The sequence below is a fragment of the Morchella sextelata genome, assembly GCF_020137385.1.
Source record: "Morchella sextelata strain SCLS chromosome Unknown scls_6, whole genome shotgun sequence".
Taxonomy (NCBI): domain Eukaryota; kingdom Fungi; phylum Ascomycota; class Pezizomycetes; order Pezizales; family Morchellaceae; genus Morchella; species Morchella sextelata.
In genome coordinates this window covers 419,667-443,275 of record NW_025408621.1, presented here as the reverse complement: position 1 = coordinate 443,275, position 23,609 = coordinate 419,667, and the positions used below count along the sequence as shown (strand labels likewise).

Here is a 23,609-nt window from a genome sequence, read left to right as displayed (position 1 = left end):
GGTGAATGATTTTCCGAGAGGAATTCGAGTCTGCGATGGGGGGAAGTGTATATTTTTTCGTCGTGGGGATGACGGATGAGATGGGCGTTTTTGTACCTTTCTCACGGTTGCCGAAGAAAAATTTCTTGGCAGAATAATCCAGAAGCCCGGCACAATCGCCCTCACCCGAAACAACCTCTCACAACTACATTACTCGAACTTACCGACTACCCCCCCCTCCACTCCGCTCCTCCGATCTTACAAAATGAACACCTTCCGAGCCGTCAGCAGACTTGCGATTCGCGCGAGGCCCACCAGGTCTTTTGTCAGGACCTATGCCGATGCTGCAGGACCGGCTGATAAGATCCGGTTGTCACTGACGCTACCGCACCAGGTGGGTTTGAATATTGAACCTTTAGATATCAGGAATCAATGGCTAATGAGGTGTGGTATGGATAGACTATCTACAAGGCTTCAGATGTGTACGTTCCCTCAATTGCGGTGCTTCGTGATTTTGCTCCCCGCATTTTGTTTCCGAGATGAGGTGGGGTGTTATATAGAACAACGGGTTGAACCGGGGCAAAAAATGTCGGGGAGGAACAACAATAGAGAAATGGAGGAAGGGCGAAAAAGTGGTATAGGAATCGAATGCTGATGATTATTCGACATCACAGCGTCCAGGTCAACATTCCCGCCGAATCCGGTGACATGGGTATTCTTGCCAATCACGTCCCATCCATTGAGCAGCTCCGACCCGGTCTCATGGAGATCATCGAGGAGGGCGCCGCCGGCAGCAAGCAGTTCTTCCGTACGTCTCCCAGCGATATGCCTTGAAGATATACTTGATTGACCCAATCACCAGTTTCCGGAGGATTTGCTGTTGTCCAGCCAGACTCTCAGTTGAGCGTCAACGCTGTTGAGGCTTACCCTATGGAGGACTTCAGCGCTGAGGCCATCCGCGCTCAGTTGGCTGAGGCTAACAAGGTTGCCAGTGGTTCTGGAAGTGAGCAGGACATCGCCGAGGCCAAGATTGAGATTGAGGTGCTCGAGGCTCTCCAGGCCGCGATGAAATAGATGGGGTAGTATAAACTAGTACCATCGTGTGCGTATACGGCAATATTTGGGCTTGGGAGATTATAGATGGAGACGGGTTGGGATTGTACACACTCAGAAAGACAAAACATCATTGTGTTTCATTAGATATCAAAATTGGCAGCCACATGGCGGAGAGTGATGATGTGTGGACACTGAATTGGGATAGATAACTCTATGACTTACGATGATTTTCAGGTTTATCTTCAACGTTAACAAAGGGCTGCTATAAACAATTCTCAGGAGCCTAGCTTGAGAAAAGGAGTCTTGTAATGAGGTTACTGAAGATCGGTGTTCGGCAAGGGAAGAATGGTCCTTATCCTCGTACTGACAGCCCAAAATAGCTCTATACGTCCAGGCCAGAGATATCAAATATCCCGCCGAGGGCTCTCCCTCGGGGTTATCAAAAGTGTGATAGCATCTGTAATGCGCACCCCTGAAATATAAAGAGCCTTCTCCTGGAATTAATTATGAATTGGGGATTCTCTGCCAACTGCTAAGCCCATTTTAAAGGCCAACTTTCCGAAAAGAATTTGTAGGTACAAATTGCGGGGCAATTAAAAGGTTCCGGTAACCCAGGGTCGCCAGATGATTGGTAGGTGCTGATGGCTTCACTTGTGATGGAAGGTATATCTTGGGTTGGATGCTACCATTGAGGGTTATTTATGCAATCATGGAGATGCTTTTTATAAAAGCCACCATTGAGCGTCCTATTGAAGAAAAATTGGCCAAGCGCGGAAAAAGCCAATAAAAAAATACAGAACAGAAGTAAACATTATAGCCAAAAAAGAAAAGGAAAAAAAAAGAGAGAAAAAGAAAAAAGAGAGAAATTAAATCAAATTTAATCACCACTTGAACGCCCGCCCTGACATGTAAACCGTCTATCCAATGATCATACCACTCTTCTTCCCTTTGTTTTGGGCTTGTCTCTTAGCCTTCATTCTGCGGATCATGTCATCACCCGCCGAACCCATCTGCTTTGCATATGGATTGGGGCCTGACACAACTCTGTTCTGCGGAGCAATCTCATAGGATCGTGGCATAGCCTGAGGCACACGAGTGCGATTCTGATTGCGCTGGGGAGGGGCGAGGGGGTTGTGTTCTTCCTCATCAGGACGTTGGCGGGGACGTGGAGCAAAACCATGGCTGAATGGGGGTCAGCAACTATTATCAGAGGGAGTTGGAAAATTGGGCGAACATACTCTCTGCCCGCAACTGGAATTTCACGAGAGTGGTAATCATCACTGCGGCCCAGGATCGGTCGCGACCATTCCCCGATGAGCCTATCAGCTTCACGCTTGATGTGAAGCTGTGGCCTCTTGTCCTTTGTATAAAACATGACAACCTTGCCCACTCCGCTCTCACGGAGATAGTCAGTAGTCATCTTGATCTTGCCCATGATCTCAAACATGAGCTTCTGAATGCTGTACGCCGGAAGCGCCTTATTAGGGAGCGGCTCGAGCCACCATTTAATGGCCTCAAGGAAATTGTTATCCATCGCTGTAGCCATAAGGTTCGGGCGCTGAAGAACATCTCGAACTTCCTCTAGCATGGCAAGTTTATGCACTGCAGGGGACCCATTCCTGATTGCGTTTTGATCTGCTTCTGCGGCTTCCCGCATACGTTCCTTTAGCGTCAGGATAAGGTCATCGTTGAAGACTTCGAGATCAACATCGTCCTTCTTCTTCTTCTTCTTCGGGCCCTTGAGAGCGGCATTAATCTTGTCGTCCAGCTCCTTCCTTGCCTCTATAGCGCACTGTTAGATCTATATTCAAGGGGGACTCAAGTGTCGAACTACTTACTTTCAGCAGGTGTCAGCTCCACTTCCGGAGCTGCCCTTCTGATCGATGGGCCAGCATCATCCTCATCATCATCACGTCGTCTTTTGGCAATATCGCGCCTGCGCTTTTCTTTCTTCTTGCCGGTAGATGCGGTCTCGCCGCCCGTTCTTTTGATCTTGTGTTTTCCGATCGCGTGAACAGTTTCCTCATCGATGGGGATCACGTGTTCTGTTCCGATAACTTTCTCATCGAATTCGTTGAAAACGTCCTCATCGACGTCGGAGAGAACTGAGTCGCCGTCCGAATCAAGGTCTTTTTCGTGAGCTGGAATAATCTCATCTTCAGGGGGTGGGGCGAACTGAGGATGCTCGGTTTCAGACATTTTGGGGGATAGTCGTGGAGCTTTTCTTTGACGTGAATGTGTAGAGGTGAAGAAGAAAGCTGGGTATTCCACTGTTTGAAAGCGAAAACTCAGTTACATTTAAATGGAGCGAGGACGGCTGTGTTGAGGAGCTTCAGGTGTCTGTCGCTGTGCGCCCATCTGTCTCCGGGTAACCATGGCGGCTATGCTTCTCTTTATTCTTACCCCTGTAAAAGTAACCCTGTTGGAGTCGCGGTGCATCGGAACGTCACCGCCGCGCATCTCTCAAAAAAGTGAACGTCGTCACATCTCTCGAGTGCAAAATAAATTTCTACGCTACTCTCCCCGCACAAACAAAAACCAAAACTTATTGCAAATATGTTTGGAGGTGATTAATTGATCCAATTACTGGTACGCAGGTAAACTTAGACTAACGACTGGGTGAAAACATAGCTGGCCCCCCACCACCGTCCGCCGAAGAAGTCAGAGATCAAGAGCTCGCGGCTAAGAAAAGCATCCAGGTCGTTCTCGGAACTTGCCTAGTCCTCTACCTTTGTATGCACCCTACTTGCTCTTTCGTATATATTTCCCAGGAGCTTGAGTTAATTGGTCTGTGTTCTGTCATGTAGCTCCCTTCTTTGCCGGGTACGCCAAGGAGTTCGTATCCTCCATGATCTAAGTGGAGGTCATCAGGGCATGGGGATTCCATGGACATAATTGTACGATATATGAACAAAGAAACGACCGTATAGACGCTGGATTAGCTGGTTAGTGACTGCTGTTGACGTGCCTACTCTTGGTGTATATTACTAGCGTTTCTCACCTCCTACCAATTCTTACAAGTCCCTTATAATTGCATATACTATGGAGATAGACACATAGAGCCAACGTGAAATCTTAGTTTTTTGGGGAGTGGACCCCTATCACCTACGTTATCGTACAAGCATACACCACATTGAAATCTCCTCCCCTTCGGCAGAAAATACATGTAGCAAACCATCAAAAGGATATAAAGAGAAAACATGTGTGGAATCGATAGTTTCAAAAACCAAACTCCACCAATCAAACAAATCCACATAGAAATTACATTCAAGAGAAAAGAAACAAGTAATAGGGGAAAATAAAAGAATTAATCGGATATGTCTACAACCCTAACTTTTTCCTTTTCCTTTCTCTAGAACCCCCTGGGACGAGTCTTTTGCTCCTCCTCCCACGCAGCGAATGATTTTTCGATTTCCTTAACCTCTTTGCTGAGATGTTCTAAGCCGTTCGCATTGCTTAACAAGAGCTATACACAAATTTTCGTTAGCACAACCGCTCAAAGGCCAGTGTGGCATTGGCACTTACCCTTCCAGCCGTCTCTAACTGCTTCTGATCCCAAACAATCTCTACCTTTCCTACGCTCTCCTCCATCTTTCTCGCCTGCTCACTAACAACCATCATCCTTGCCCAGATCTCATTAACTCTGCCTCTAACCGCAGGATCTCCGACCTGTCTTGCCAGGCCTTCGAGTCGCTTTTTCAGCAGCTCTTCATCGGGCTGTAACGCGTATCCCCGGTTCTTGAGAACCTGGACTTTTGCAGCAAGGGAGAGCGCTCTGCGAGCAAGAGCGATGTGCCGACGGCGGCAGTCTTCTTGCTTAATACTTGTGACAAGGTCATGGCGACTTTGGAGGGCAGTGAGCTTGGATTGAATCTCGTGGAGGCGATGACGAAATACGTTGACTTGGTTTTCTTGAATCTTCACACGCTTGTCGAGGTCGAGAAACCCATTTGCTAAAACGGGCACAGAACTGTACGCTATTAGAGAGACGAAAACGAGAACACGGAACAGAAGCATACCCCTTGTTTGGTCTTTCCGCCCAGGCTTTCTCCCATTCTGCCAGGTCTTCATTAGGCGGCTTGACGTAGTGAACTGCACGATCTTCGCCGACCTGGTTGTAGAGATAGTATTTGAATGCATATTCTGGGTGGTTAGGATCCCAGGCATTCTTGACCCTTTGGATCTTTTCAACGATTACGTTCGGGCCTATACAATTATGATAGTAAGCCATAGTCCCAAAGTTATGAGATGAGATGAGTATCCACCTTGTTGTAGCTGCGACTGCATCATCATCGAGTTCTGGTTCGCACCAACCCCATATAGCCCTCCCATAGCGCCCTGCTGGTTCCCACCAAACAAAGAATTACCGGGCTGCTGTCCCGCAAAGATACCTCCACTCTGTGCGAGACCGTAAAGACCTCCTGGTTGCTGTCCTTGTTGCTGCTGCTGCATACCACCAAAGAGTCCACCGCCTCCCTGTTGTGGCAGTTGTTGCTGTTGTTGATTCCCGAATAGTCCCCCACCTCCCTGTTGTCCACCGAAAAGTCCACCTCCACTTTGCTGCTGCTGCCCCTGCTGGGTCTGACCAAATAGTCCACCACCGGTGTTAGCCGTACTTTGTCCAAGGTTCCCGAACAAACCACCACCTTGGGTGTTTTGCGGTTGTTGTTGTTGCTGACCGCCGAAAAGCCCACCACCGGTCGCCGGTGCCGCCCCGAACAGGGAGCCAGCGGGTTTCTGTTGTTGCTGCCCACCGAAGAGACCACCGCCCTGTTGCTGTTGCGGCTGCTGCTGCCCAAAAAGACCTCCTGAAGGCGCTTGATTCTGTTGTTGCTGGCCGCCGAAGAGTCCACCACCGCCTGTGTTAGTTTGTTGTTGCTGACCGCCGAATAGACCACCGCCGGACTGCGCAGGCTGCTGCTGAGTTGATCCGAACAGACCGCCACCGCTAGATTGGGGCTGCTGTTGCTGTGTGGCCTGTTGGCCAAATGTTGAGCCGAACATTTGAAGATGTAGTAGATCTATGCGCTAGCTATTCGTATGAATGAATGACTTTCGCAATTGTCGTGTAGTAGTCGGTGATGTGCCTTCTTTGTCCTGGGCGAGCGATGAGCAATAGTCCTCCGGTAGCGTACAAGCAGCAACTAGATGTAGAATGCTCAGGAGAAACCGGGCTGATGCTTTTCACGACGCGTTGGCGAGTGGAGGATGGACTTTCACTTTGGCTGTTTACGACGAGGGGCTGGGGTCTGGCGTTGAGCGTGTTGTCAGAACAACCAATCGGTCGCTGCTGAGTAACGGTAGTGGGTGCCAAGATGGTCCCCCCGCCAAACTGACGGATGTTTATCCTATCAGATAGGATAGCAATTGGGTAGCATTTCATAGCTTGACTGGTCAACTCTCCGCTCTTCTCACTGCCGAATTATACAATATGTCCGGTTCACGACACCCGCAGTAGGTTTTTTCTCTCTTCCTGTGGGGTGAGCAGTGAACGTATGAATGGAGGGTGATCTGACAATTCGTGTGCATAGGTTTAATCAGTCGGTCTTGATTGACAAGACCCCCCTTCCTACTTCAATCCCGCCAGTCCAGGAAGTTGGCGCAACATCGGCCCCATTGCTGAGTAGTTCCTACTTCATCGGCGCCAGGTGTAAGGATTACAATGAGGACTACATCCTTTGCAAGCACGAGGCCGGGGGAAAGGGAGAGGTCGAGTGCTTGAAGGAGGGTAGGAAGGTCACTCGGTGTGCATCATCGGTGTATGTATACCTCTTCCTCTAGACATGGACTTGCGACTCATGTGCGATGGGGGTGGCAGTCTCGCGGACATCAATAAATACTGCCTCAAGGAGTTCCGAGCTCACTGGGAGTGCCTTGAGAACAACAACCATAGGTTATTCCACTGCAGGGCACAGGAGAAGCCCTACAACAAGTGTGTGTTCGACAACTTGGTGCGTAAACATACTTAGCGGCTCACCCATACTCTATTCATACCTACTGACAGCTGCATAGAAACTTGAGAAAGTTATTCCTGGTGTTCCTAAAGGCGAGACTCCGGTACACCTTAAGTAGACGCAGTACGGAATGGGTATGTGTATTTACTGGGGAAGTTCTGCTTACTTACTGCGGAACGTGACGACATGGCATTGTGTATACAGACAATATCAAAGATATCATAGAGATCTGGATGTCCGTTTGGTTTTTTTGTTGGCTGGTAACTCGGGGATCCTCTTTATTGTTTAGTTGAGGTCAATTGCTTCTGGTGAAGCAGTTTCCGAAGCATGTGTATAAGGCATCTGAGATGTAGGTATAGGATACGTTACTTGTATTCTAGCGCTCATTATATTGATATAGGTAGTGTGAGACTGTAGCCTGGCATTGGGCTCTAAAAAAAAAAAGCACAACCTATTGGTTGGTTGGTCTCAGTACCAGCGAATTCTGGGTCTCTAATTGTCTTGCCTGGACCCTGGACCCTGACAATCCTGAACTTAACAGGGGCACCCAATAAGGGGAGATCGAACATTATAAAAGAAATTTTTTGGAATTGGACATCGAGGGCTGCACGCTCCCAAGACATCTTTCGGTCATGATAGATGATGACTTTATAAAGTACTTTTTGCTTAAAATACGATATAAAAGAATTCACGAAATGGTAGGTTTCGAGTATTCTAGTTAGTATCTTCAAATGTCGCCGTCTCCCAAAGGGCCCGAATCTAACTACAGTGCATCATCGATCTTTGGTTTGTAGAAACCCTACAGCACAGTATTCTCAGAAGATCACACCTAGCATGATTTCTTCGAGTAACTAGTTTAATAATGTTGGAGAGATTAAATTGGATCCTTTTGATATTTTTGGTCATTCTCTACCTAAATGTAATTTACGCCTGCTCGACAGGTGCGGTGATATGTAGCTCGGTTTTAACGTCATAATAACCCGCGCATGCATCGGAAGATTCCGACTGGCCATATTCCAAGACAGGGTAACTGCGCACGACAGCCACACCACACCCCGCGGCGCCACTTGTGACTGCTTCCATTTGTGGGCAGCACACTCCCAACAGCTCCAACATCTCGACTTCACTCCAGGCTGTTGTTTGCAAGGTAGCGATAATTCACCCACCGACCAACCAACGAGAAATACAGCAAAGAGTACGTATCATCTGTAGAGAGACATCATGTTTATGGAAAATGCTAACCTTGTGTTTTCCCACGGGTTGCAGTGCAAATGTGAGTTCTTGCCGCAGAAACGAGATCACCGCCACTCCAACAGCGAACTGACGGAATTTGGTGATTTAGCTTCGTCAAGACTTTGACGGGTAAGACCATCACCCTTGAGGTCGAGTCCTCAGACACCATCGACAATGTCAAGTCCAAGATCCGTACGTTATCTCCTCCTACTTGCGCGGGTGGAAATACCAGCAATCCTGGATATGTGGGCTGACACCCAGCAGAGGACAAGGAGGGAATTCCCCCAGACCAACAGCGTTTGATCTTCGCCGGAAAGCAGCTTGAGGATGGAAGGACTCTTTCGGACTACAATATCCAGAAGGTACGGCAAGATATTACACCATATTACGACACTCATGGATTGGAGGGCATTGAGTGATGGATTGATTATGGGGTGCCGGTTGCTGATTGGGTATTTGGAACTGTTTAGGAGTCTACCCTCCACTTGGTCCTCCGTCTCCGTGGAGGTATCATTGAGCCTTCCTTGAAGGCCCTTGCCTCCAAGTACAACTGTGAGAAGATGATTTGCCGCAAGTGCTACGTACGTCTCTCTTCTTTATCCCCACCATCACAGCCAACTAACCGTTTCCTCAACAGGCTCGTCTGCCTCCCAGGGCTACCAACTGCCGTAAGAAGAAATGTGGTCACACCAACCAGCTTCGCCCCAAGAAGAAGCTGAAATAGACGTTTCGCCTCAACATACAAAAAAATTTCCATTTTCTTTTGCGGGAGAGTGTTGGTTGTCAATCTTCTTTTTTTTTTTCTACGACACGTTTCATGAGATCTAGAAATAAAAAAAGACTCATGGGGCGCTGGGTGGATTTGGGGTTTCTTTGGGAAAGGGTTGTAGATTAGGGAATGAATCATACGCCATTTTTCTTTTGCTCTAATCAAAACCTCGCTTGGAGTTGGCTGTTTTTTTTCTTCTATCGCATTACAAAATTTCAGGTTCAAATAAGGCGGTGTTTAGGTGTCGAGTGATATTTGAAGATTGGTGGGAAAGTCTATTATTCCATAAGCCTGCCATTAAGGCTCTAACGGCCAATCATAGGCGCCTGCACCATGCATAGCCCTTGCACATCCGTAACACATGCTACTCTTTGCGTCTAAGTCGGTCACTGCATTCAGCGTGAGCGCGCTCAAAGTAATATCCCCCCCCGCACCATCTCCAGGTAGCCCACATATCTTGCAGCTTACATCGATATCTGCCGGCCTTCGTAGTGGCTTAAGTTTTCCCGCAGTACTGACAACATTCGCCACAATAGAAGGGTACTGCGTCTCAATGCCATCAAAATACTGAATCATAAGCTCGTCGATCGTAATGTTCCGTCCACTTGCGGCATTAGCTGCTGTATGTTTTGCATCCGACGAGTAGGCTACACAGAGAGGTAGTAATGGTTTTGGTGAGGTTGGGAGAGGGATAGAGACGTAGTTTACGAGTTCGTTCTTGAGGAGGTCACGGACTGGATATCGAAACTCAATACCTAATCATTATCGATTAAATTAGAGCCATGCTGAGCCATAACTTTGTGTATAAAGTGGGTACATACCAAATGGAGAATCCCCATCTGCAGTCTGCCATGGTATTGAAAACCCTCTTCCCTTTGCCGTTTCGGCCAAGGTTTTCTGAGCCAGCCTAGTCGTCGAATCGCCCCATAAAACCGCTGCACATCCCTCCTTTTTAGCAATTTCTACGACTAACCGTGTTCGTAGGATCGATAATATGTCCATTCTCGAGGTCGTTGATGGCAGTGAAGATAGTAAGTGCATCAGCGCCTCTTTCTTGTCAAAAGTATCACTACTACCCTTCTCATCGTCCACCCCGTGATCCAGCTCTACCTCCCTTGCCACATTCCGGAAATCATAGATATCCTCAATATTTACCGCTCTAAAGGTCCCAATGCCGGAAAATCGCTCTTGTACGGCGTTGATGCTTTCCTGGGGTGGTACCGAGGGGTCTACACAGCTTTCGTCGACGTGGATTACCAGACAGTTATAACCGGTTTGGCCGTTAGATCTTTGGCGCTGAGCTTTAAGTTGGTTGGAAATGAGATTTAGGAGAGCGATAGAGGAAACTCCTAAGGAGAGAGGGACAAGGAGAATGGTTTTGGTGGGCACTATGACGCCGGTATCGTTGGGAGCGTAGCGGACTCGAAAAGATTCCATGCGTTTGATATATTTTGAACGGACATACTTGTCGAAGCATTCACTATGAAGAAATTAGCTTTTTTTTAAAAAATATTGGGCCTATCATTTTTTCAGAAAGTTGTGAACAGAAAGGCGATGCTTTGTGGAATTTCGCAACTTCACTAAAGAGTGAAATGTTCCGCGACGAGAATAAGGAACGAACCTGCATAAACTTTCCTGTCTCACAATCACTAGAGCGTCGATTTCCTTACACCGCTTACATTTCTGGATCGCCTCGAGTTCGAGAGCCCGTACACCATTTTCCAGCTCAGTTGTGACCATTTTGTTCCTATTTCCCAGGATTCTCGTTACGGTGGCGGGGTTTTTTGAGGTTGCAGGTTGACTCCTTAAGTTGCAGTGCACAACCTAAACCCTTGCCAGTGTCGAGTTCACTGCTAGTAGACTAGTAGACTAGTTAGACTCCCAACATCAACACCACTACCAACCAACCATCATCAACCCTACTACGCCCACTATTAACGACCCCCGTACTCACCAGCCCGCCTCTGCTCCTTCCGAAACGACTTCCGGTTTTCTTACAGACATCAAATCACAGCTATGGGCAGCATTGGAATTCCGATAAAGTTGCTGAATGAGGCTCAGGTGGGCCAACACACACATCCCCAGCACCTTAGATCGCGAACTGTACTCTAACTTCATATGATGAGAATCTAGGGCCATGTCTGCACCCTTGAACTCACCTCCGGACAGATCTTCCGTGGGAAGCTCATCGAAGGTGTGTTATATCCACCCGCTATGCTCCTCTTGTCTCGTCAATCGATCCATATGAAGCGCGCAGATAGCTAATGATAGAGTGTAAATGTAGCCGAGGACAATATGAACGTCCAACTCAAGGATATCACTGTTACCGCACGTGATGGACGTGTGTCCCATCTTGACCAGGTCTATATTCGTGGTTCTCACGTTAGATTTTTTATCGTGCCGGATATGTTGAGGTTTGTCTACACCCCACCAACCGACAAAGCGGAAGAAATAGGCAATTTGCGTGAGTTTATCATCTACTAATACTTTGAAAACGTGTATAGGAACGCACCAATGTTCCGCTCCAGAGCTGTTAGAGGACGTGGTGTTGGACTGGCAAGAGGAAGAGCTACGGTTATTCGTGCCAGAGGACAACAGAGAGGCAGAGGTTAAAGAGGACTCGCAAATAGTCAAATTCAATCGGTCGTAGTTGATAGCATACTTTTGGTTTTCTCTGATGTGTCAAGTGACAGGATAATAGTATTTACAAGATTGGACATCTCTGAAGGTCTTAAAAGGATAAGATTAACCAGCAAGAGAACTGGAGCTACCACTGTACAATACCAACCCAATGCGAAAAGTGGAGGGTCACTTTTTTTTTCTTTTTTTCAAACTTATCTATTTATTAAAGTGAAGAGAGTTAGGCCAGGCAACCAAGGACCCAGCTAAATACGGGCCTGTACCTGATCTATAATGCAGGGTCTTGCCCTGCACCTCTAATGTCTATGCTATACTACAGCTCGATGACTAGCCTTAGGCGAGTCCTGATTAAAACCACGATTTACTAACTACTCTATCCTTACTCCTTACCCTCAACATATGGTAGAATATTCTGCGATTTAGCCGACCGAGAAGCTCTCTCCACAACCACATTGATCCTCTAATCTCCAATTAGTAAATGCTCTGAAACCGGGACCGGTAATGGGGAAGGGTAAGGAAGACATACTGATGTTCGGGTTTCTGAACACAAATCTTGAGCTCAGTTTATCCTCAACCCAATCCATCTCACTCCCAATGATGCTAAACAGCGCCTTACTATCAATCAAAACCCTCACATCTTCTTGCACCACTTCCTCATCGAATTTTCCCGGCTTGTCCACATACTCCAGGTGATAGGCCAATCCCGAACAACCCTTATTCTTCACCCCAACCCGTATTAGTTTCGGTTCCGGTAATGTAAGAAGGTTCCTCAATTGCTGCACCGCCGGCGATGTCAAAGTCATCGCCGCTTTGCGAGGGCGAAACTTTGTCCTTGTTGTCGCTGTGCTAGTCTTTGCCGCAGCCGTTGGTTGTGAGGCAGATGTGGATGCAGTGGTATTCTTGGGATCTGTGAATGCGGAGAACAGTGATTGTGTCGACCCTGCCGGTACTTGTGGCGCTGGAGGAGGCGACAAGGGCAAGTGCTCGTTGCCCGGGTTCGTTAAACAGGAGCCTACGCCGGCGCCCCGTGGTGGCGGAGGCTCGGTGTCAAGGCTGTTGGGACTAGGACCATGGGTTGCTGTCTGGAGTAGTCTCTTTGACGATCCTGTTGAGGAATAAGATGCTCGGAATATGTGTGTGCTGCAGGCGGCGACAGAGGTTATGGTAGTAGAAGAGGAGGCCAGGCACCGTAATGATGTCAGTGACGGAAGGATAATTCGAGGTATCGACATTGCAATTATATATATGTGAATTATAAGGGAAGCAAGAAGTTGTCGTGATATTGGAAAGGGACGGGGTCCCCTTTTAGTAGTTATGCTGCTGCTGAGCTGTTGAAGTGGTCAGCAAATGGAGTGGTCTTGTCGCAGAAGTGACAAAAGCCTTATGTTGGGATGGTTATCTGGATAAACGTGACTCGGGTTGTTGTGGACCAATGAACAGACACCTGAAAATCAGCAGCCAAGATTCAATAGCCGAGATAGAACCTATCTTGATTAGGAAACGTTTAAACTGAAATAACGTGTTATCGAAAGATGCATTTTTGTCATTTCACCTTAACTAGAGCTGTTCCAAATCAGGCATTAGAGTACCCGGTACAGGTACCTCTACATCCCTTCGTCTAGATGCTCTTCAAGAAAAAGAAGCCTTTGCTGGCGCGTAGAAACCCTTCATAACAAGGCTCATTCATTTTTATTAAAACCAGCTGCTGACTGGATCAGTGTAGATCAATAAACATCTAGCTGCGCCTCTTGTGCTTGTACGACGAGGATAGAGGCTACAATCAAGCTGTGAAGTCCCTCTCGAGTCTCCACAGCAACATCGTGTCCCAACTTTAATTTCAAATGACAGATTTCGACTCCAGGTTCTACCAATTTGACCAGTTCAAGCTCAACACAGAATTCGTCGACGGCTACTGGAAACATGCTATGTTTATAAAGGCGGGATAAGAACTGAAAGATGGACTAAAGTCTGTGTACTCGGAAATGGTGCTGTTGGTACAGTATGGCTGGAAAAAGAGGAGGAACATGGAGACCTTAGAGCAGTGAAGCAGATTCCCAGGTCTCATATCTTAATGAACTTCAGGGAATTATTGGCTCTAATCAAGCTGAAAGGAGTAAATATTCCCCTCACCAGTATTCCAAGGTGCTGAAGATACATGATGTTAACAGAGCGCTAGTATAACGAACACTTTGTGCAGTTCTTCGGATGGTTTGATAATAACGAAAATATCTACCTCAGCATGGAATACGTCAAATTTGGCGATCTCTCTCGTCTTATTGCCAATCAAACCATGTCCGAGAGAACCTCGAGCGATATAACTAGGCAATTACTCGAAGGTTTAAAAATTATGCACGGGAATAAGTTTTGTCATCGGGATTTAAAGCCACAGAACATTCTTGTGTGGCGTCACTGTCACCAATCAAGGTTAAGATCAGTGACTTCGGTGTTTCAAAGAGAGCAGTAGATGGCACGTCGTTTCAAACACAAGTGGGAACGAGCAGTTATATGGCCCCTGAGGTTTGGGGGTTTCTAGACTGCGATACCTCGATTTACACATGCAGTGCTGATATATGGTCCCTCGGTTGCCTAATACATACAATGGTTACAGGAAGACCGCCATTCCCGAAGACAAAATCTCTTATAAATTATATTCAACACCGAATACCATTTCCTGGAAACGAATTGATAGAGAAGGAAATAAGCTTAGCTGCGATAAGGTTTATCAAAAACTTGGTTATGCCGCAGCCAAAAGATGGATTAAACGCGGAGGAAGCGCTTAAAGACCAGTGGTTTATTATAGAAGAAGACAAGAAGAGATTAGCGAGGGAAATCGAGAAGGTGGCGAGGGAAATCGAGAAGGTGGCGAAGGAAATCGTAGAAAAGAAAGAAGAGCAGGTGGCGCTCCAAAAAAATAGCACAGAACAAAAAAGAATAAAGGAGAATGAGAGGCAGACGGGTTAGAAATGGGAGGGAAAGGGGGGGAAATGTGGATCAGGCGGTGAAAATGTTCCTGCTGGATTAACGTATTGTCTCCAAGCCAGACAGCATTTAAATATTTTATATTGACAAAACTAATGGGAAATCTGTAGAAACCCTCCTCAGCCTGATAGACCCAATGACGAGGAGGCGAGTGACTGTGAAGTCATATGGGATGAGAACTGGAAATCACATCCACTGGTATATTCGGGTTCTGGTGAGGGTCCTAGTATTATATCATATTTCGAGAAATAATAACATATTCAAAGACTCAAGAAGCATGCGGGAATCTCCGACCGTAGGAATGAGGTATGTGTATAGGGCAACCCCCGAAATGAAAAGACATGAAATTTATGTGTAATACTTGGTGTTAGCCAAGATAGTGGTTTTAAAAAATTCGCATTCGACGTATATGTCCGTGAAGACGATTGGCAGCAGAGCAACCGCAATCTACAAACAACAATCGAAGATGTCTCAGATGAAGAAGAAGAGCCCCTTAGGAACCAACCCCCTAATTACCTTCCTGATAGACAAAATAACGCTTGGGATGAACCGCCGCCAATTATCATCCACTCTCATTCACCCTCACCATCCCCTCCTCACAACAAGGATCCTCCGGGGGTCCGTGATTACAATATTCATAGGGGGCCCTTTCAACCCTTTCAGCCAAGGGACCAACATGGTAATAACTTCCTTGGTGTGGATCATGATGATATTCCTCGGCCAAAGAGCCAGCCTGTAAACCCAACGGAACCGCGACATCAAAGCTATAAACCTCAATTTTCAGACCCCGGGTATGATGAAAATGAAACCCATTCTGGAGAACTAGACCCAAACACTCGACCCGGTTATTGGGAGAGTCTTTCAAGAGAGAGAAGACTTCTTTTGGCAGTAAAAATGAGGATAGCATCGTGCATAGATCCAGAGTATAAGAAAACGCGAAGAACATTACATGAAGCTGTCACGGAAGGCGATCATGGTATGGTTTCGATTCTACTTGATGAGGGAGCAGATCTTGAAGCGATGAGCGATGGTGGATTCACACCGCTGCACATGGCGGTTATTGCGGGGCAAGAGTGGATAGTAGTGCTGCTGCTGGATGCTGGCGCAAATATCAATGCAGAAACTTCTAACGAGGAGAAACCACTGCATTTGGCAATCAATAAAAACGATAAGGTGATGACGGGAGTTCTGCTAGATAGTGGCGCGGATATTCATGGAGGGTACTCAGATGGATCAACAACATTACATGGAGCAGTTTGGGCAGGGAAGGCCTGGGCAGTTGAAATGTTGCTGGATTTCGGCGCCGATGTTAACGCACAAACCATGCTTGGATACACAGCACTAAGTTTTGCAATGAAGAATCAGAACTTTACCATGGCGAAAATTCTGCTGGACCGCGGGGCAAATATCAATCTTGTTCGTAGGGACGGATATACACTACTATTCGATGTTATCCGTGCTGGTTCCAATGCGGCAATAAGGTTTCTTTTAGCAGAAGGCGCAGATTTTACAATAGCAGCGGATAATGGTGACACAGCACTGCATGTAGCAGCTAAAGAGGGCTTGGATAACGCCGTGCTTTTACTGTTAGAGTTTGGGGATAACGTTAGGAAGGCATCTCCCAGTGGAGTTACACCTCTCCATTTGGCTGCCTGGATAGGAGATTGGAGAATGATCAAATTGCTTCTTCAGTATGGAGCAGACCCTACAGTAAAGGATTGTAATGGTTGGACACCTCATTACCTACAAGCAGCTAGAAAGGGCGAAGATATAACGGTTAAGGATGTACGGGAAGATTTAGAAGATGTAAGGCTAGGAGTATACAGAAAGAAGCCATAATCGTTGAGAGAACAGATGAATGATTACTTACGGAAAGAGCAATATTGAGGTATGTAGAACCTACCCACCATGGCCGTGTTATAAAAAGTAACATCTTTAACTCATGGATATAGCATAGGCATCTTTCATAAATCCAAACCCATGCGGCTGGCCGGATCGCAGTTCGTGAATAGGCTGCTTAAACCATGCAAGAAAAGAATTGTCGTGTGTTGACTTGTTCATTTAATGATATGAGAGACTAGGAAAAGAGCGCTGCCTTTTAAAGGCTTGCTTTGCAAGGTAAGAGAGTAACGAGAATGTTTTTATATATGGAATGTGGAATGCAAAGTTCTGAATGCATATAAGCTGTACCTACAAAGGGAGCATTACGGACCCAATGTGGCGGAATTAACAGTGTACTTAGAAAGTATATAGTATGGATATTAATTTATTAAATCGATAAATTCTTCACGGTAAAAGTAACATTTACGCCTCCAAACTTAACATTTCTCCCATCAATCTCCTCTGATAGGCATCTACAATTCCTCTGATCCTAACTATCACACTCGCAGCCAAAATCCTTCCCTTCTCCTCCTCGCCCAACTGTCCACTTTCCATGATTCCTGAAACCCACTCTTGTGTTTCCAGAAGCTCTTTTGCGTGTTCATCTGCTAGCCTACGGCCGTTGTCATTCGACGTGTTAACTTCTAGTAGTGTAAGAAGTGCAAAGAGCACGGCCTCTTGGACACTACTGTCATTTGAGGTGGGGAAACTATGGTTCCGCAAAGAAAACAAAAGATCCCACAACTCAGAGGTCATCTGCGGAAGCGCAACAGCAGAGGAGCCGGTTGCGTGGAGTATTATAGAGAGTGTTTTGAGAAATAGAGTCAATAGGAATGGCTCAAAGTGGATTCCACGGCCACCACTATAATTATGTCAGCACGTATCGTTACAAATGATAGAATATAAACTTACAAATCCTTCAACGCACCCCACCACCTCCCCGTCAACGGGAAAAAAAATGCTTCGGCCACTACCTTTCCAAGCTTATTCTCCGCCGGCTTCACTCGGCGCTTCTCTACTTCGATTCGACTACTAAATGTTCGAACCTTGAGTATATTCGGGCCGGTCACCTTATCTGCCGCCTCCGCTGCCATGGGGGAAATCATCATCTTCTCCATACCGCCAGCAATCCTGTCTAATGGATTAGGTTTTCCTTTGATCCACTGATTATGCATTAATCCGGGTAGCATCTTCGACGGGAATAACTCTGCCGATTTCCCCTTAGCACTTTCCACACTCAGTGGTAAGTCTCCGTCATCACAGCCCGCTAGCTCCCTAGCCCCCATACCGATAGCAGATGCCATTGCTGCGCGCTGACCGAGCGAGTAGTCGCCTTCAAAGAACCCACGGGCAAGCAGTCCACCAACTAAGACGGGTGAGGAAACTACGAGTGCAATGAGCGCCTGCATTCGCATCTCTTGGAAGTTTTCCATCTCGAATTTATCGTTTAGGCCAGTTAAAAGGCTCGCAAGTTCTGAACAATGGTCAGAAAGTTCCTTTCCAAAGTTGGCTTTACGTCGAATCAATGCGGCAGAAGATTGAAGGGCGAGGAGCTGGCGGTCGTAGGAGTCTGTGGATCTCAGGTAAAGGAGGAGGTCACGGATGTAACTAAAGACGAGTGAGATCTCATGATTGGAAGTAAACGAGGGAGGGTTTAGATTTACTTACATTGGCGCCGTATCCTTTTTGCGATTGATCAATGTTGGGTCCTCGTCGGAGTCTTCGGCATCTGAATCAGGTTTTGGGTACGGTTGGAACTCGTCGTCCTCTTCCTCCTCCTCTTCACTTTCGACCTCCTCAACCACCATCACCTTGCTCTGTATTTTCGGCTTCACCTCCGCGTCCCGCTTTCTCTTTCTCACAGCAATTTCTCCTCCTTGCACCAATTTAATAACTTCGCCGGCATCACTGACACTATCTTGAATCCCAACAATGCTTTTCCACCACCTCGCCTCCTCACTTGCAGTCTCTGTCACTCCAAAATCCATGGGCTTCCCATCTTTATCTGTTAATCCTGACAGTGACTCCCCAACTATCATTCCTAAAAACCTAGCGCGAATAGATGATGCAGCTAGTCGGTTCGATACTCCATTCAGGAATGGTGAAGAGCGAGCGAGACGGTGTAGGTATTGAGGGAGGTGACGATGCGCGTATCCAGAAAGGAGAAGGAGTAACTGGACATTTACTGGGTTGGCATGAAAATAAGTATATTTCTTAATAGTGATGGGGCAAAAAGAGGAACAAACCTTCCTGCCTCATAATCGGCGTGTGCCGGATCCAAACACTATCTCCAAAGATTATCATACTTTTTTCTAGCAGACCCTTGAGCACATCCTGATCCTCATTCAATACTGCGACCAGTGCTCTCCTTATACCTATTGGCTCTCCTACTCCGCCGCCATTACTGGAAACCAACCAATCTACTACTAGATCACGGTAGGTTGTGTCACTACCTAATATGATATTAAGAAGAGCTGCAATTTGTGAGACCACAGGAGCGTCGGACTTCCACCATTGAGCATCGAAGGTGTCTGGTCCGGTCGGGTTTTCGGAAGGGTCTTCGAGGCTTTGGAAAAGTTGAGGATTGAAAAGATGTTTTCTTGAGAGAATACGCAAGAGGGAAGATAGATACGTGCGTTTTTCATGAGATAGAAGCTGAGAAAGGAGTCGATGAAGTTTTGGGAGGGTATTGAGGGTAATATGGTAGTATGTTAGGGATTCCACTAGGTCATCTACGTTAATTATTAGTATAAACCTTCATCACACCAATATTCAAAAAATGGAAATTACGTACCAGAATAGCCTAAACCAAAGCCTCTCCCCAGTAATACTGCCAAGGCCTTCCACTCTTCCTCATCCTCCTCATTATCAATTTTTGTACTGGCTCTAGATATCTCTCTACCTAGCCACGTCGTATACAGCTTTCCATCCCCTACCCATCTCTCCCTACCTCCCTTACCAAGTATATTCTCTCCTTCTGCCGCAATAGATAGTAATTTCCCTCCTGCAGCCAATGTAACAAATTCCTTCCATACAACCCCCCTCTGTCCATCTCCTCCAACGCCGCCAGATACCCATATTCCATGCACAATCCCGTTTTGTCCTAGAATACCCTGTAGTAAATCTAAGAGCTCCTCGATTTGTCCCTTCACACCTGGCTGTGAATCGGTGGATTTAATGAGGAATCTTAGACGTGCAATGATACCACCCAGGCCTGTAATGGATCGAAGACATGATATTAACTTTGAGCGTCCAGATTTTGAGATAATGCTCCAGAAATCTGGGACGGTTAGTTCGAGAAGTGCTTTCACGACCTGCGAAGCTTTGGGTGAGGGCGTGCTGATATCAAAAGAATTTATGTCAGTACTAGGAACTAGTAGGTTAAGAACCTGTGAGAGAGTTTCGGAGGAAGGTTTTGAACGCAGGGTGGCCAGTATATCGTCAAGTGTTGATAGCGATGCTGGAGAAGGAACAGTCGTTAACTGTGGTGGAGCGCTTTGAGAAGGCTTGGAGATTGTTATGAGAGGCTCATCTCGAGGAGTTGAGGTTGTTCGCATAGGTATAAGAAGACCTTCCATGATGGACACTTCAATATGATGATGTCAGTGGTTCGGTTGTAACAGAGTTCATAGATAGAGTATCTACATGTTTAATATTTCGAGATGTTAATCGTCTGCAGGTTGCAGAGCCTCATTGCTGCAGCCCTAAACCTAACACAATCACTGAAGGTTCAAAAAGCATGTGTGTCATACAGGTGAGACAGAAAGGGATTTCAGCAAAAGCGTGCTGCCAATAGATATGATGCTCTCTACTCTAGACATCCCAACAATTCGAAGAAGCCGAGGTTTAATTACTGAAACAGAGCAGTTATGTACCGTCCATGAGTTGAGTTAACCCCCGCTGTGTACCGGGTATGTGCCTCCATCATGTATGCACCATAGAGTACCAGCGCTGTGTATGACCTGAACCTGGAAATGGGAACCAGGCGTGAGAACTTAAATCCAGTCCGTTAACTGTTATCTACATGTATCATCTGTCTACTCTACGAGTCGTTAATGACCAACGCCATCCGCGCCGACCGTGTCACCGTTGACAAAATAGATATCCGAGATTTCTTTGGTTATCTAAGAGTACAGTACTGTACTGCATAGAGATTTGAGAATCGTCCTCACCAAAATCAATCGTTCATCCTTCTCAAAATAATATATAAACCCAAACTGACTTAGACTGAAAACGAACCCCACAACCAAGACTTGAACCCCGGGGTAAGCTTCCTCATTTTTTACCCTTTCCCTTAATTCCTTGGTTGACCTTTCCTTTCTGGTCACAGGACAATTTGCGTTGCAACTTGCATCCACGGTGCGTGCGGCCTACGGTTTCCCGAGTGCTAGCATGTGACGATGCCCCCTCCGCGTGTGCCAATACATCATCCCTCGGGTCTCGGTTCTCAGCCGTGAAAGAAGCAGTTAAAAATCAAATAAATACCATATGATAGCCCAATGCCCATGCACCCCACACCCAAAGTTCCACGCTTCCCACATCCTCAAAGGATTCCGGAAGCTCAACACAACACCAGTATAACTTTTGCAAAACATATAGATATCACTCTCATTACACCACTGGTAACAGCAAAGGAATAAAATGTACAACGATCCATGTCTCGAGAAGGCGCGGAATAGCATCGAGAAACCTCCCCCAGGGGTTCCTCAAGGTGTTATCATCCCTGGCTCTGAAAAAGATGGAAGGACTGGTGTATATCGCCACTGGAGAGCTGCTGAGGGAGAGTTATTGAAAACTATCGATCCTGAGGTAAGAGTCTGAATGGTCATCTAATTGAACCCCTTAATCCTCTGTTGGGAACCTTTTTTCCAGCTGTATGCCACTTAAACGAAACTCGGCAAATCAAAGCTTTCCCACCATACTTGGTTAACAATGGATTCTCACATCTGCTAGATTACAACCATGTTCGAAGCTTTCGAGGCAGCTAGCAGAAAATGGCCAGACAATAAATGTTTAGGATGGCGTGAGCAGGATAAGAAGACAGGTGTTTGGGGACCGTATCTGTGGATGGATTATCAGACTGTTCAGAAGCGACGTACGGACTTTGGCGCTGGTTTGGTTCATTTACACCAGTCAATAGTAAGCCATCACTTGTTACACCAAGCTAAACTACGGTCCTGTAGACACACCAAGCTAACAAAGCACACCAGGGCCTTACAATAGATAAATACGGTATTGGCATATGGTCTGCCAATCGCCCAGAGTGGCAGATCACAGATCTAGCAGCAATGTCACAGTCACTCTACACTGTGAGCATTTACGATACACTAGGCCCTTCAGCTACTGAGTATATAATCAATCATTCTGAGCTTAACTGCGTAGTCGCATCTCTGAATCATATCCCCACCTTACTCTCTCTAAAGGAACGACTTCCTACACTCAAATTTATAATTTCCATGGATCCCCTCGAAGACGGCGAACCAGTAGGAAACACAAAGAAAGCCCTTCTTGGGGCATGGGCTGCAAAGGAAGGTGTTCAGCTATACTCTATTTACGACGTTGAGCTCCTTGGCCAGCAACATCCCAAACCATTTGCGCCCCCGAGTCCTGATGATGCAATTACAATCAACTACACCTCGGGGACCACGGGTTTCCCTAAAGGTGTACTGCTAACTCACATGAATGCTGTCTGTGCTGCTTCATGTGCGCACCTATCGCCCATGTACCAAATGCCTGGCGATTTCTCCCTCTCTTATCTTCCACTTGCACATATATATGCCCGAGTAACGGAACATGCACAATTATGGTCTGGCTGTGCAATCGGCTACTGGCATGGCAACATTCTCGAGCTCACTGATGATCTGAAAGCGCTCCGACCCAATACCTTCATCTCTGTCCCTCGTCTCTATAATCGCTTTAACAGCGCCATCAAATCCTTAACTATCGAACAAGGTGGTGTTAAAGGTGCGCTGTCTCGAAAAGCAGTAGACACAAAACTTGCAAATCTTAAATCATGTGGCTCAAACAAGCATGGCCTCTATGATCGTCTCTGGGGTAACAAGGTCCGCACTGGAATCGGTTTTGATCGTCTTCGTGCTTGCGTGAGCGGAAGTGCTCCCATTGCGCCATCCGTTATATCGTTCCTCCGGATCGTTTTCTCGAATAATTTCATCGAAGGCTACGGTCTCACGGAAACCTATGCAGTCACTCTTGGGCAGCTTGCACAAGACAACAGCGCCGGCAATGTTGGCCCTCCTACATTCGCCGCCGAATGCGTTCTCCGTGATGTTCCTGAAATGGGTTACACCTCAAAAGATAAACCTTACCCCCGCGGAGAGCTCCTTACTCGTGGTCCGATGGTCTTCAAAGGCTATTACAAAGCTCCTGATAAGACTGCTGAGGTCCTAGATGCAGATGGCTGGTTTGCAACCGGCGATATTTGCAAAGTTGATGAATTAGGTAGATTTAGCATCATCGACCGTGTGAAGAACCTCCTCAAGTTAGCACAGGGCGAATATGTTTCTCCGGAAAGGGTCGAAAACGCCTACCTAGGCAGCATGAATATCTTCCAACAAGCCTATGTCCATGGTGACTCATTCCAGCCATTCCTAGTGGCAGTAATGGGCGTGGACCGTGAAAACTTCTCAACATTTGCTGGAAAGGTCCTTAAGAAGACGATAGCGCCCCTGGATACAGAGGCTGTCACTGCTGCATGTGGAGATATCGTAGTTCGCAAGGCTGTGCTAAGGGAGATGGACAAAATCATTAAGAAGAATAAGATGACAGGTTTCGAGAGGGTGCGGAACGTACACCTCTGCTTGGACCCTTTCACTATTGAGAATGATTTGTTGACACCTACGTAAGTTTTTACTCATTACCTGTTTATACTGCGACTGATGGCTGATGACGCTCATTTTGGATAGTTTAAAACTCAAACGCCCGCCCGCTGCCAAGGCATTCAAGGAACAGATCGATGCTTTGTACCAAGAAGCATTGGCAGAGGAACCGAAGAAATCAAAGCTATAAATAAAGTATAGGACATCTAATTCGACGTACTTTCTTCTTTCTTCTTGTCCGAGTTATCGAAAGGATGTGGAATACCTTAGATGAATATACCT

At 46.6% G+C, this 23,609-nt stretch overlaps 11 protein-coding genes across 11 annotated transcripts; 6 read left to right on the top strand and 5 right to left on the bottom strand.

The window, feature by feature from the left end:
- Positions 1-244: 244 nt before the first annotated feature.
- H6S33_011258 (uncharacterized protein) lies at positions 245-1,053 on the top strand (the record flags this gene model as incomplete). The annotated part of the gene is made up of 4 exons (XM_044842600.1): positions 245-373; positions 439-461; positions 654-787; positions 842-1,053. The coding sequence occupies 4 exons, from the start codon at positions 245-247 to the stop codon at positions 1,051-1,053; spliced, it is 498 nt and encodes a 165-aa protein (XP_044696026.1).
- Positions 1,054-1,952: 899 nt separating this feature from the next.
- Positions 1,953-3,234, bottom strand: H6S33_011257 (uncharacterized protein; the record flags this gene model as incomplete). Its single annotated transcript, XM_044842599.1, has 3 exons — positions 1,953-2,217; positions 2,274-2,817; positions 2,874-3,234. 3 exons carry the CDS (start codon positions 3,232-3,234, stop codon positions 1,953-1,955), a joined length of 1,170 nt encoding a protein of 389 aa, XP_044696025.1.
- Positions 3,235-4,387: 1,153 nt separating this feature from the next.
- Positions 4,388-6,039, bottom strand: H6S33_011256 (uncharacterized protein; the record flags this gene model as incomplete). The annotated part of the gene is made up of 4 exons (XM_044842598.1): positions 4,388-4,501; positions 4,561-5,005; positions 5,055-5,241; positions 5,301-6,039. 4 exons carry the CDS (start codon positions 6,037-6,039, stop codon positions 4,388-4,390), a joined length of 1,485 nt encoding a protein of 494 aa, XP_044696024.1.
- A 427-nt stretch (positions 6,040-6,466) lies between these two features.
- On the top strand, positions 6,467-7,107 carry H6S33_011255 (uncharacterized protein; the record flags this gene model as incomplete). Its single annotated transcript, XM_044842597.1, has 4 exons — positions 6,467-6,489; positions 6,567-6,763; positions 6,817-6,986; positions 7,048-7,107. 4 exons carry the CDS (start codon positions 6,467-6,469, stop codon positions 7,105-7,107), a joined length of 450 nt encoding a protein of 149 aa, XP_044696023.1.
- An 868-nt stretch (positions 7,108-7,975) lies between these two features.
- H6S33_011254 (uncharacterized protein) lies at positions 7,976-8,946 on the top strand (the record flags this gene model as incomplete). Its single annotated transcript, XM_044842596.1, has 7 exons — positions 7,976-8,015; positions 8,083-8,184; positions 8,256-8,262; positions 8,332-8,414; positions 8,487-8,584; positions 8,693-8,803; positions 8,860-8,946. The coding sequence occupies 7 exons, from the start codon at positions 7,976-7,978 to the stop codon at positions 8,944-8,946; spliced, it is 528 nt and encodes a 175-aa protein (XP_044696022.1).
- Positions 8,947-9,288: 342 nt separating this feature from the next.
- On the bottom strand, positions 9,289-10,731 carry H6S33_011253 (uncharacterized protein; the record flags this gene model as incomplete). Its single annotated transcript, XM_044842595.1, has 3 exons — positions 9,289-9,746; positions 9,813-10,471; positions 10,613-10,731. 3 exons carry the CDS (start codon positions 10,729-10,731, stop codon positions 9,289-9,291), a joined length of 1,236 nt encoding a protein of 411 aa, XP_044696021.1.
- A 276-nt stretch (positions 10,732-11,007) lies between these two features.
- Positions 11,008-11,641, top strand: H6S33_011252 (uncharacterized protein; the record flags this gene model as incomplete). The annotated part of the gene is made up of 4 exons (XM_044842594.1): positions 11,008-11,052; positions 11,125-11,185; positions 11,276-11,455; positions 11,496-11,641. The coding sequence occupies 4 exons, from the start codon at positions 11,008-11,010 to the stop codon at positions 11,639-11,641; spliced, it is 432 nt and encodes a 143-aa protein (XP_044696020.1).
- Positions 11,642-12,050: 409 nt separating this feature from the next.
- H6S33_011251 (uncharacterized protein) lies at positions 12,051-12,863 on the bottom strand (the record flags this gene model as incomplete). Its single annotated transcript, XM_044842592.1, has 2 exons — positions 12,051-12,091; positions 12,158-12,863. The coding sequence occupies 2 exons, from the start codon at positions 12,861-12,863 to the stop codon at positions 12,051-12,053; spliced, it is 747 nt and encodes a 248-aa protein (XP_044696019.1).
- Positions 12,864-14,367: 1,504 nt separating this feature from the next.
- Positions 14,368-16,449, top strand: H6S33_011250 (uncharacterized protein; the record flags this gene model as incomplete). Its single annotated transcript, XM_044842591.1, has 5 exons — positions 14,368-14,526; positions 14,593-14,654; positions 14,721-14,824; positions 14,877-14,916; positions 14,982-16,449. 5 exons carry the CDS (start codon positions 14,368-14,370, stop codon positions 16,447-16,449), a joined length of 1,833 nt encoding a protein of 610 aa, XP_044696018.1.
- Positions 16,450-16,914: 465 nt separating this feature from the next.
- Positions 16,915-20,069, bottom strand: H6S33_011249 (uncharacterized protein; the record flags this gene model as incomplete). Its single annotated transcript, XM_044842590.1, has 5 exons — positions 16,915-17,353; positions 17,404-18,099; positions 18,160-18,676; positions 18,738-19,223; positions 19,286-20,069. The coding sequence occupies 5 exons, from the start codon at positions 20,067-20,069 to the stop codon at positions 16,915-16,917; spliced, it is 2,922 nt and encodes a 973-aa protein (XP_044696017.1).
- Positions 20,070-21,132: 1,063 nt separating this feature from the next.
- On the top strand, positions 21,133-23,517 carry H6S33_011248 (uncharacterized protein; the record flags this gene model as incomplete). Its single annotated transcript, XM_044842589.1, has 4 exons — positions 21,133-21,300; positions 21,445-21,630; positions 21,702-23,350; positions 23,415-23,517. 4 exons carry the CDS (start codon positions 21,133-21,135, stop codon positions 23,515-23,517), a joined length of 2,106 nt encoding a protein of 701 aa, XP_044696016.1.
- Positions 23,518-23,609: the final 92 nt, after the last annotated feature.